The 12,579-nt window shown below is 42.0% G+C and overlaps 1 protein-coding gene across 2 annotated transcripts in view; it reads right to left on the bottom strand.

The window, feature by feature from the left end:
• Positions 1–5,021, bottom strand: part of LOC147423877 (uncharacterized) — a 73,173-nt gene extending 68,152 nt beyond the window's left edge. Inside the window, exons 1-4 of one of the 2 annotated variants that reach the window (XM_086502249.1) lie at positions 4,864–5,011; positions 2,775–2,825; positions 2,621–2,703; positions 2,277–2,380 (exon numbers count right to left, since the gene is read on the bottom strand). In XM_086502249.1, the coding sequence (XP_086358375.1) occupies positions 2,277–2,380; positions 2,621–2,703; positions 2,775–2,825; positions 4,864–4,930 (305 nt within the window). In that variant the 5' untranslated portion in view covers positions 4,931–5,011. Of the gene's footprint in view, positions 1–2,276; positions 2,381–2,620; positions 2,826–4,863 lie in introns of both variants that reach the window. The other variant, XM_086502248.1, reaches the window with a different exon arrangement.
• Between the last annotated feature and the right edge of the window lie 7,558 nt (positions 5,022–12,579).

Raw genomic sequence — 12,579 nt, 5'->3', positions numbered from 1 at the left:
CTACCTCCTGACAGACTTACCCGTAGAGCATTTGAGGCAGCTATACAGCTATCAGAGAGTGGACATGAGAGAGCATGGTACTCACAGGTCAGAGCATGGTTTGAGGGACACGGTCTTGACATGGAGAGCCTACCACCATTCCAGTACGACCCCCACTCACCATATGTTCACCTCTCTCGCAGTGAGAGGAACTTGGTATTGAGACAGGATCTGTGGCAGCTATACACTAGGAGAGTCTGGGAGGCACCTAGCTTGGGGACGAGGATGTCAGATTACAGAGACCAATTTCTCACCATATTGTCTGGGGGGTTCATACAGAGACCACGCTACATGGACACATATATGCCACATAGATCACGGGTGGCGATTGGTCAGCTGAGAGTGGCTTCACACAGGTTAGAGATTGAGATCGGGAGACATACTGGTGTTCCGAGGGGGGAGCGAATCTGCAGAGCCTGCACAGAGGAGGTGGAGAGTGAGGAGCACTTTGTATGTAGATGCAGAGCATACACTGAGATCAGAGGCAGGTATGAGGCCCTATTTAGAGGACAACCCACTCTCCGAGAGATCATGGAATCTCGAGATCAGAGACAGCTCGGACGTTTCTTACTAGAGATACAGAGCCATCGGGACACACTACTACAGCCACACACAACTACACAGACAGAGGGGAGACAGTCGCAGCTCACAGACTTCTTTCAGAGGATTTCCGCCCCCGCCTCACCAGACACTCAGAGGGGAGTGACACTCCCACAGGCGGAGGTGAACCGAGCTAGACGACGACCACGAGTCACAGGCTACAGGGGCGCGAGCTCCCACCACCGACAGATCAAGGAGATCCGAGCCCGGGAGCGCCGTGCCACTGAGGAGCGAGTGGCTCAGATGAGGGCTGACCCGACAGCTTTCATCCGGGTAGCCTTGGCACCAGACCCACCCATGTACCACATCTTACACCCCCCCATTAGTACAGGATGGAGCTAGATAGCTTGATGCATTCTCATGATTGTACTACCTTGAGCATACAGACATGCATATACCCCTAGAGATAGAGCTCCATCCCTCCTCAGATACTCCACTACCTACTTTCAGCTCAGTTTTGTATCAATTTTGTTTCATTTGTCTTTCCGATAGACGGATGACATACACACAATGTACATTTGATTTGTCTCATAGGCCGATTTCGGCCTGACATAGACGTTAAAAATCTTTCTTTCTTTCTTTCTTTCTTTCTCTCTCTCTCTCTCTCTCTCTCTCTCTCTCTCTCTCTCTCTCTCTCTCCATATATATATATATATATATATATATATATATATATATATATATATATATATATATATATATATATATATATATAATATATATATATATATATATATATATATATATATATATATATCAATTGGCTTCAGTATTAAGTGATAAATTCTATTTATCAAAGTATGTTTGATATTGTTATGCGCTCCCATTGGTCATATTCAGCGGTGAGTGTTCTGTATTGGTCTACCATGACACTGTCCTGTATGTGGCAGAGTAGATCACATGGTAGATGCACTAGGAGGATAAAGCATCCAGAGCACAGACAGCATACACTGCTACAGAGAAACAGACAGAGTTAGGGTCTAAAAGGTCGGTGGCTGAGAGAGCCACGGGGAAAGAGGCTAAAAAGAGGAGGCGGCGGCAGTAGAGGCAGCAGAACTGCATCTAGTCAAAAAAGGTTCACAAGCACAAGGACCCTCCACCAAATCCACCTCTTCAGGCTTATTCTTCTTCGGCAAAGATTCAGCCTGTTTCTCTGAAGCCCCACAGGGCTCCTAGGGAAATTGTTGTACCTTCATGAAGTTCTCATAGAGATGATATTCCTCTTACTCTACTCATGACACGGTATGAGAAAAGTTTTCCACCTCTTGAACATGATCTAAATGTATATTTAGAAGAGCTAAGAGATTGAGAACCAAGAAAAAGTCTTGGTTGTTTTTGCAGATTTTATGGACTTTTTGGGATCATACCTGTGTGATAAAAGGCATTATATATTTAACTTGAGGCTGTGGCCTTGAGATAAATAATTTAGTAACAACATTTTCTCTTGGAAAAAGGAACACACATACATATACGAGTGTACATGTGTGTGTGGACGCGCACGCGTGTTTGTGTGTTTGTGTGTGTATGTGTACGTACATGCATGTGTGTGTGTGTGTGTGTGTGTGTGTGTCCCCCTACCCCAAAATTCTGGCTTCTAAGAAAATTTCAGTGAGCACTAATTTCAAGCTGTGCCTTACAAAGAACAAGTTCCAAACAGCTCATTGAGTACCAGCTTCATTCCCGCTTTTAACTCGCTTTCATTGAGATTTGTAATGCATTGAGCCAAAAATGACTGATTCACCTGCACAAATGAAGCAAACAAAGGCTCAAGAGAAATGAAGGCAACAAGCATCTCAACAGCAGATAAATTTTAAAGGGTAGAAAAGTGATGAATATCTCAAAGATGATACAAGCAACTGAAGTAACCCGCTAAATGAAGATCATATTACCATCTCACTCTATCACTAGACAAAGGCAACAAATGCATTGGCAAGATTCAAGATCTTTGAGTAAGGTCAGAGAGAATGGATTAAATGATTACTTTAAGTAGCAAAAGTTCATCCCAAAACCGTGTTGCAGCGGCATGTCCCTCTAAACCTTTTTTTGTGTGGATTGGACTGCATCCTGAGAATATGTCCTTATATAAATGTACAAACTTCTCTTCCAAAGGTGCCTTCGCACTAGAACTTGATGACCTGCTCGACCTGGATAGTTGTGCCATTTTCGTACTGCCAGACAATTACTGGCTGAAGAACCAAACATCGAAGGTCAGCATATAAAACCCAAGTAATAACTCAATTACTTGTACTTTAGAAGTCCCACTACACACAAAAATTTGAATGAACTCAAAAACATTTTAAAATACTCTGCTGGTGTGAAATTCCAACAGAGTTCAAGTAGCCTGTCTTGGTCTACAAAAATCCATCTTAGATAAGAGCTTGTACTTGCAAGAGCTTACAATTTGGCGAAGGCGATCTGATACAAAACCAAAATAGCAAAGATGCAATGCAGCAGTGAACAATGTAACAACAATCACCAAATGCAAAATGTAAATTGGACAACTTTCTATCAAACACTTTCCGCGATGTCATAAGAGTTTTCATTTCTTTTCATTGTACATGACTATTGTTTTATCGACCTAATTTTTTACGATGCCCCTATGTCATTATTTCAACTTATATTTTCAACAGTTTTCAGCAGGAAGGTCAAAGTAATTCGTCAACTCAGTTACATTTGCAAGCGACATAGAGCACCCTTTCACCTCACACACCCTACTAAGGAGAGTGCCAGTCAGCCATCTTTAAAGAGCAGATAATTGTGTAGGCCAAAAGAAGTATCTATCTAAGGCCATGCATATACGAGAAATTCCCTTTTCCTTTTTCACACGCCCTACTAAGGAGAGTGCCAGTCAGCCATCTTTAAAAAGCGGATAATTGTGTAGGCCAAGAGAAGTATCTAAAGCCATGAATATACGAGAAACTCCCTGTGATGACCTGTATGAGGAGAAGCGTGCGCTATTTTTTGCGCAAACTTTATTTTTGTGCTGCATTTAGCACCACTTTTGATTTTGAAGCATGTGAAGTTGCTTTTGGGAGCATCTCCTTTTGGTTAGCTCCTTCATAAGAGTCCCTCGTGCAAAGACTGACACACACACACACACACACACACGCACATTTGACACGCTCACTTGGTGCAAGAAGACGGAAATTTTGAAAGGACTTGCAAATCCTGCCATCCCTTGTACACACAATCAATCAACAAATACCCAACCAGGGGGGCTGACAATGGCGGTTCAGGGTCATCGACTCTCTTGTGGAGGAGCATCTCTTCCACCATCTTCTCTATCTCCCTTCACTCTCTTGTTCTATCCAATAATTCAGTTGTTTTGAAGTGTTTGAAAGTTTATACCATCTTGCAAATTGTGGTAGTTCACTCTTTTCCAGAGTTGGAAGTGTTCACCACATCCAAGCAGAGAGTAGCCCAAAAGAAGCATCTATCCAAGGCCATAATAAAGGAGAAATTCTCTGTGGTGGCCTGCATAACTTATAAGGAGAAGCATGTGCTTCTTCTGACATATTCTGTCATAAGGCTCAGCTATACAAATTGTGTTATTCAAGACTGTGTATACGAGGTACTTTCATTTCTTAGTTTTTGTGAGTGTCAAAGTCTGAATTTGAATTTGCTTTCAAAGGAGAAGATATACTAATAAGGACATCTAGAAAAGCAGATCAACACAATAATCTCCAAGATAAAAAGAAGTCTGGAATGAGGACTCCTTCAGATCTTGTTTTTTATTCTGCTGGCTTGAGGGCCAGTCTTCCCCATTTTCCCGAAGTGGTTATTGTTGCTATGCTTACTCCTGCCCGGGTGGGTTTCAAATGGAGCTTCTACCGAAGAAGCGATCTTGATGACAACTTATTACTTGTTTACTTGGCAGTGGACTCGAGCAAAGGACGATCAGTGCTAGGGAAAGACAATAGTTCCCTCTAAAACCTTGGACGTTATTACGTAATACCCTTTGCTTTTCATGGATCTTTAAGCTCAACAGGGCAGCCTCTCCATAGGTGCACTGAATCGCGTGATTTGAGAAGTAGACGTAAAGGTTGCTGAATTCCTAGCGAAGGGCATCTCTCTCTCACACTACGACGTTAAAACAATCTTCTTCTTCTTCTTCCTCTCTCTCTCTCTCTCTCTCTCTCTCTCTCTCTCTCTCTCTCTCTCACACACACACACACACACACACACACTCTGAGCTATGGCTATGATTGAGAGGAATTGGTTTACCTGTTGTAGAGCTCGTCCGATTCACATCCAGTCTGCTGACGCTGCCGTGAGAGAAATTACTATGCATTCATGGCTTATGTTTTCTCATCTTAGAAAATTTTCTCATTTTCTCATCCTAGAAAATATTTTTTGGGGTATGTTGAAACAAGCCATATTGGACAAACAAGTGTATGACCCGTCCTTTTTTTCGAGGTGGAGAGAGAAGGTCACTGACGGATGGTGAGCTTCCAACACTTTTTTGACGGCTCACCAATCACCATCATTCATCCTTACCACTAAGTAACACCTGTATTTAAGAGGGGAGGCAATGGGATCAAAGGTGGAGAAGTTCACGCACGAAGGTCGGGACTCGGGAAGATCACAGCCACAAATATCAAATCAAAAACTAAACCTGACAGTCTAAGCAATGCATGTTAACTTACAATATAACGTTGTAAAAACGGATGTGGATACACAATGCATGCACGGGTGACGTAGTTAGCCTATGTGAACCTAAACTCGGGCTACGAGGGCACAAGTTCAAATCTTCTCGTCGTGTCTCATTTTTCTCACTGGTTAGGTTTAATGCGCCTCGCTTTTTTGGCGGCACGCCTCATTTTTTATGTTGGCCAGGTTTAATGCGCTTTGAGATTCCGCCCCTAGCCTCGGTCGTCGATCCCATGTCCCCCCCCCTCCCCCCGGCATTAAATGTAGATGTCAGTTAGTGCCAAGGTTCATCATGTACATAAATAGAAAGAGGAGAAATGAATACAAATTTTTGAATGCTTTTTTTTGGAGTTCGAATGGTCCCTTCATTTAAAGATCTCGTGATTTCTTCTCACATTTTGTTTTAAACTCGGAGTTTCTTCTTTCTTTTTGGCTTTCCCAAAGTGCAACGCCTTAGGGTTCACTTGTCTTTTGGCTAATGAAAAATATTTAAATATTTTGAGTTCTATTTTTAGCTTACACAAAGAGCAAAGGCCTTAGAGTTCACTTCTATTTCTGGTAATGAAAAATATGTAAAACTTGAGAGTTCTATTTGTTAGTGTTTTAAAAAACAATATAGATTCTGATTGGGTTTGATAAAAATCTAATAATGATAAGTTAAGGTAGCAGGTATGGCATGAAAGCTCTTCATGGATTTCATTAACATGATCACAAATTCTCGAACATGTTAATAACAGTGGCCACTTTTCAAAACACGTAATTGCGTTAAATATTAACGTGACCTTTTTGTTAACCAGCAAAAATCGCCCCAACCGATAAATCCATCAGGCTTTTTGTAGCTATTGTGTATAAAACAAAAAATTGCCATTTTTAGCCTTTTCATGACTAGGCAGATAGATCTCTGGGAGCGTATCCTTGTGCCGCATATAACTAATTCTCCTGGTGAACTAGCCTAAGGTTATTGAGTCACAGGTCCTAATATTGAGTTGAACGTGATTCTTAGTATGGTAATTGCATTGTAAATGATTAAAAACCTTGGCATAAGGCAAAGGTATGATGCTGGACACATTGGGTCTCTTTAGGGTTATGCTCATTGTAATGAAGCCATTGGTCCATAAAGGGGCTGAAGTTGGTTTTAGAAGATGAGTATATACTACGAATAAGTCGTTAGTCAAGGGTTGGATGTCATGTAGTAGTATACTAGATACATAAAGATCCTTGAAGTCTTGCATTTCACACCGTCATAGATTTTATTTGATGTATGTTGTTTATCACTACATAATAAGAGAGCTTGTTGGCAGACTGCCGTGATCGGACAGAGTAGCCTAGTGAGAACTCAAACCAACATAAAATATGTCAATCTGAGGACGTAGCCGACCCGACTAGTGTATGGAAACGTCAAATGCAATGTTCTAATGACAATGCACTGAGGAGAAAGGTGTCCCTTTCAAGCTAGGAAGCATCTAAGGGAAAAATGCCTAAGTCTCCCGTGCAGTCTATCTCTCACTCTAATGGTCATAGAGGTGTCAAATGAACTCCAAATGAAACTTGAGATTAGAGGTCTCTAAGCTATAGGCAATAGGTTCCAAACAACAAAACCTGCAAAAGTCATCGTCGGGTAGGTGAGAAACCGCAATTGTTCCCACCTCTTACCTTCATAAAAGATGACGAAGAGGGGTCGTTTGGCTTCTCCTAAGACCTACTTACCTCTGTCCATGCTTAGTTTCACTTAAAACACCATTAACAACTCACAACGAGCAAATAAACACACAAGGTAACTTAGAGCTAAAACCGCTCATTGCGTCATGCACACACATTCAAACATAGCACATTAGACATGTACATGATGCCAAGAATGAGAGGAAGCAACACATGAAGTTTCATTAGCAATGCTTACCCATACAAAGAGTAGTCAATGTGTGAGTGTATGCGTGCTCTTCACTATGTAAGCTCAAATGTGTTCAATAATTACAAACTTTTGGCTTATATACCCAGGGTTCAAAAATTGGGTATTTGGCTAGAAAGGGATAATTATTACAAAAATGTGGTGGACTAGGATATCTAGTATCATAATAACTAATATCTAATTCTCCTAAATGATTTTCTCACGTTAAACTGATCATTTAATATAGGAAAGTACCATGGGAGAAAAAGCTAGAATATTGGTTAGAATGGCAGACTGATCACAGTAGGGATCCACAGGAGGGAAAATAGGGATCCAAAGGGGGGCCATATGCAAAAGAGCAATGTGCATCAATGGGCTTCAAAGACCCTAAGGTTCAGCCCATTAAGACTTCCAAAATGCTAAGGTTCCAAAATTCAAAGATAATCTCCAATGGTAAAACTTTAGGAAAATTGGCTCGTGGGAAGACTCAAAAGTATTCCCACATCCCTATCTAGGAGGGGGCGAGCCATATTAGTAGGGGATAAGAGAGAAACACACACACTCTTCCAAGATCCCTTTACACAAAGGACATAGTGGACACATGTCAGCTTCCCAGCCAAGTTGTCCCCAAGGTGCATTCAAATCTTATTGGATGGCCATAGAGGTGGACTAATGAGAATTAGGCTAGAGTAAATTTAGTTTAATTTATTTAAAAACACTTCATAAAAGAACCAATAGAAATTAAGGTCTCTATAAGACTATTGGACAGTCTCCCAAGGGGTCCAATGGGCATTCAACAGCCCAATGGGTTGCCTGATTCTATTGGCCAGAAGACCAAGAGGTCCAATGAGAGATTAGTTGATTTATTTAAATACCTAAATCTCTCACAAAAGGGGAAAGGGGGATACATGTCACAAGGCTATCACTTATGCTTCTTAATTGTCATTGGCTAAGCTTTGCAGGGGCCAAGAGGATGCCAGCATGAGTAATTAGCAAGAGGGGTTGACCAAGAGAGAGAGGGCGCTGATTTTTGCAAGGCATTATCACACACACACGCACACAAGCTCATGTGTGAAGAAAAGAAGACTATCTCCTTCTCAAGCTTTAATGGAAAGCTCATCATCTACTCCAAGCTTGTGAGAAGGGAGGCCTACACCAACAACTCTTGGCTTTGTGATGCAAATCCAACCAAGGGCCAAGCTCCAATGCATGCTCATCACCTCTACCATGCTAATTACTAAGCTATGCTAAGCTATTACGAGTGATTATGTGAGGAGACATACTTCTTTCTTGTAAGAATACTCCTTCTTCTTCTCGATCTACTCTCATACCCCGCTAGCTCTCACCATCTTCGAAGGTGTGTGAGGTCTTGGGTCTGAGATCGTGAGGGAATTGATGTTGTGTTTTCAAGTGTAAGCTTGGTGCTTGAAGCTTCCATCTTCATTGCACCAGCAAGTTATTGAAGGAACACAAAGTATTGTACTGTAAAATGTCTCCCTTGATGGGGGAAACCTATAATACAAAGCCTTTTGGAGAGGGGGACCGGCTCCATGAAAATCCGGTCCTCAATTGTTGTCAATAGCTTGATTTCTCTCTCTTTTTGAAGTATTGTTCATGCATATCTAACTAGGTCTTATGATATTGTTGCTCTCTCCATCCAGCACTCTTGCTATGCTCATTAGGAATCTATTCTTAATGAAATGCTCACTATGGCTATGTTATTTTTTGCTACACACAAGTTACTAGATCATTAAATGTTACATTGATATTAGAGCACAAGGTTCTTTTCTTGCCCAAGAAAAGAGGTCCTCAAGCTAACTATAAATGGTTGGTTTTAGTAATTGCAATTGAGTAAGTAGAATAGGGATTTTTCATCCTTGCAGTGCGCCTGCTTCGTGCAGATAACGAGGCATCACTGTCGAGAGCTATGGTCTTTATAGTGGAGTCCTATGGGTCTTGCCTACGGCTTAACCACTATTGAGATGTTGGAAGCTTGACAAGAGGTATTGTTGGTGGTGAAAGACCCTCTCTTCTATTCCTTGCAATTAATAATATTCGAGCCACGGGTACAGGAGCCTGAGTGCTTTTCTAAAGGGGTTAAGAGGAGTAGCCACTAGGGTTTGAAGTGCCAAAGTACACTTACACCTAAGAGTTGTTAGATTGGCTGACAATAGTAAAGAGAGTGAAATTAATGTTGATAGCTTTGAGTTTGCTAATGAACAAGCTACTAATGATGTCCCTATGCTTGTCAATTACCTTGTTACTAGGCTTCAACAAGCCATGGGCAATCCATCCCTCCAAAGTGAAGTACAACAGTAGCTACGTGATCATGGGATTCTCCAAACTCCCCACCAAGAAGAGAGAGTACCTAGAAGCCTCCTTGTGAGACTTCCAAACGAGGCCTCTCTCTGATAAGGGAAGAAGAAGAGGATCCGTACGAAGGGCTCAAAAATATACTACTTGACGACGCATATCCTTCTCAAAGGAGAACTCAAATTTCAATGGTAGAGCCTCCACCAAAAGAACGAGCAAGAAGTGAATCTCCTGCCACCTCGGCGGAGATGGCTCCACAAAGACGGCGGGAAAAACGCTCTCCAACACCCCCTAAACGGAGAAGACCGTCACACACTTCTCCACACCATAATTCAAAGAGGGACGGCAGAAAACAAGAGAAGAAAATGGCGAGAAAAAGGTCACCCTCTTCTCCATCTTCTTCATCCTCTTCCTCTTATGAAGAAAGGGATGGTGCAGACAAGGAGGAAAGGGAAGAAAACGGCGAGAAATAGGTCACCCTCTTCTCCATCCTCCTCAAATTCTTCCTCTTCTAAAGAAAGCGATGGTGCAACTTTCGAACCACCAAAAAGAAGAGGCCATAGGAAATCCTATGCCACGTGGAAGAGGTCGTCCAAGCTCAAAAAGTTCAAAGAGGGAGGAAAGAACATCTCTTTCCTTATCTACGATGGCACCTTTGGTGCTACGGACAAAGTCTTGGACTTCATCCAAAATTTCAATGCGGTGTTTGGAGCTGAGGGCTTCACGGAGTCCTCTAAGGTACACCATGTAGCTATGCATTTTCAAAAGTCTGCCAGGCAATGGTAGTCCAGCCTACGAGCAAACAGTGAAGCTCCACAAACATGGAAAGCTTTAAGAGCTTCCTCATGAAGTAGTTTTTGGCTACCGATGCCAAAGACAAAGTACTCACCGAATGGCAAAGCTTGAAGCTCTCTCCCTATGAATCTATTCACAAATATGTAGACAAGTTTTGGGACTTACATCTCAAAGCCACTGTCTTCAAAAAGATGGATTTTAGAGAGCAAAAACCAACAATTTTGTACGGGTTTAACTAAAGATATGGTGGAGTATGTCAACTCCCAAAGGCCACGCACCATATCTGCGGTCATACACCATACTATGGTGGCTTCACGAATCAATTTCCAACAAGGGGCTAAGAAATCTTAAGCCCATGAAGAACAAGGACCGTAAAAACGAGCCCAAGGGGAAGGACAATGTCCAAAAATCTCCCATGGGCAACACCAACAAAAACAAAGCTAAGGAGAAGGGAGTTTATAAAGGCAAAAATAAACTCTCTCCTGAAGAGCTTGAGCATTATCGTAAAGATAACAGTTGTTTCAAGTGCAGGGAGCAAGGGCATGCCTATCCTGCTTGTCCCCACAAGAATACACAAAATGAGCCTCTTAGAGCTACCTTGGTCGAAATCCAAGAAGAGGATACTCACCACAAAGGATCTCCTCTATGCCATGCTTGGGGAAGGGTAAGAGAACATGATGCTTTCATTCTCTTTGACCCTGGTTCTACTCACAATTTCATATCCACAGAGTTGGCCACCAAGCTAGGTATCCAAGCCTATGAGATGGGAGATATCCTACCCCGCCGATGGTGTCTTCGAGGGGCAAGAAGCCTCAGTCACTCCCTTAATTAGGAAATTGAGGCTCCATACATGCAATAGAGCTTACTCCAGGAGCTCAACTGTTGTTGCTCGTAGACCTTACAAAATGTCAGTACCTGAATCAGCGAAACTCAAGGAGCAATTAACTCAACTTCTTGAACGAGCACTACAAGAGGCTCTTCATATTAGCGACGCTCACACAGCGACGCTCAAAAAAAAATTTCCCGACGTCGCTATGAGCATCGCTATAAGCGTCGCTATGAGCGTCGCAAATTTACAAATAAATTTGCGACGCTCATAGCGACGCTTATAGCGACGCTCATAGCGACGCTTATAGCGACGCTCATAGCGACGCTTATAGCGACGCTCATAGCGACGCCGGCTGGGGTAAAAAAAATAACCGAGCGCGCCCAAAAACTCAGATCTCAGATCTGAGTTTTTCGGCGCCCTCGAGCAAGGAGCAGGTAACGCTCTCCCTCACTCTCTCTCTCTCTCTCTCTCTTTTTCTTCTCCACACACACACACACACACACACACACACACACACACACACACACACACACACACACACACACACACACACGAGGAGAGGAAGGAGAGCCAGGTATGCTCCTTCGCTCTCCTCATTCTCATGTTCCCTTCCCCTCTTTCTCTCTCCCTCTCTCTCTCTCTCACACACACACATACACACACACACACAGTGTTTTGTGAGAGAGAGAGAGAGAGAGAGAGAGAGAGAGAGAGAGAGAGAGAGAGAGTACAAACAAAAACAAAAACGCACACACACATACATAAACAAAGAATGCACACACACATTGAGAGAGAAAAAGAGAGAGAGAGCATGCATAAACAAAAAATGCACGCATTGAGAGAGGAAAAGAGAGAGAGAACATGCATAAACAAAAAACGCACACATTGAGAAAGGAAAAGAGAGAGAAAACATGCATACGATCCAAAAAAACGCACACACATTGAAAGAGAAAGAGAGAGAAACTAATTTAACGTCGTAGGAAACTAATTAAAATTAAAAGACCTAAAGATCTAGCCGACGAGGAGTTGAACTGAAGACCTATTATTCAAGAGGGAAATGGCATAATCAATCTATCATACTTGGCATGGGTGATAGAAAGGTTATACCATTTATCTCTTTTTATTGGCACACACATCCACACACGCGCACACACACAAGAAGAAGAGAGTTATAACGTCGTAGGAAACTATCTTAAAAGACGTTAAAGATTAGGTTATATGTAGACTTACATTAAATTAGATTTAGGTTTATTTTTAACTAGATTTACGTTTATTTAAGCTAGATTTAGATTTACGTTATATTAGATTAGATTTAGGTCTCCATAGACTGCGATGCCCATCTAGACAACCTCTAGTCATTAGACTTACGTTAAATTAGATTTAGCTTTATTTTTAGTTAGATTTACGTTTATTTAGATTTACGCTTATTTACGTTAGATCGAGTCCACGCAAGAATTACTTACGGTTT

Source organism: Adiantum capillus-veneris, chromosome 26 (genome assembly GCF_014529385.1).
Source record: "Adiantum capillus-veneris isolate H3 chromosome 26, ASM1452938v2, whole genome shotgun sequence".
In the NCBI taxonomy this organism is placed as follows: Eukaryota; Viridiplantae; Streptophyta; class Polypodiopsida; order Polypodiales; family Pteridaceae; genus Adiantum; species Adiantum capillus-veneris.
The sequence above is the reverse complement of the archived record's forward strand: the minus strand, read 5'-3'. Positions and strand labels throughout refer to the sequence as shown.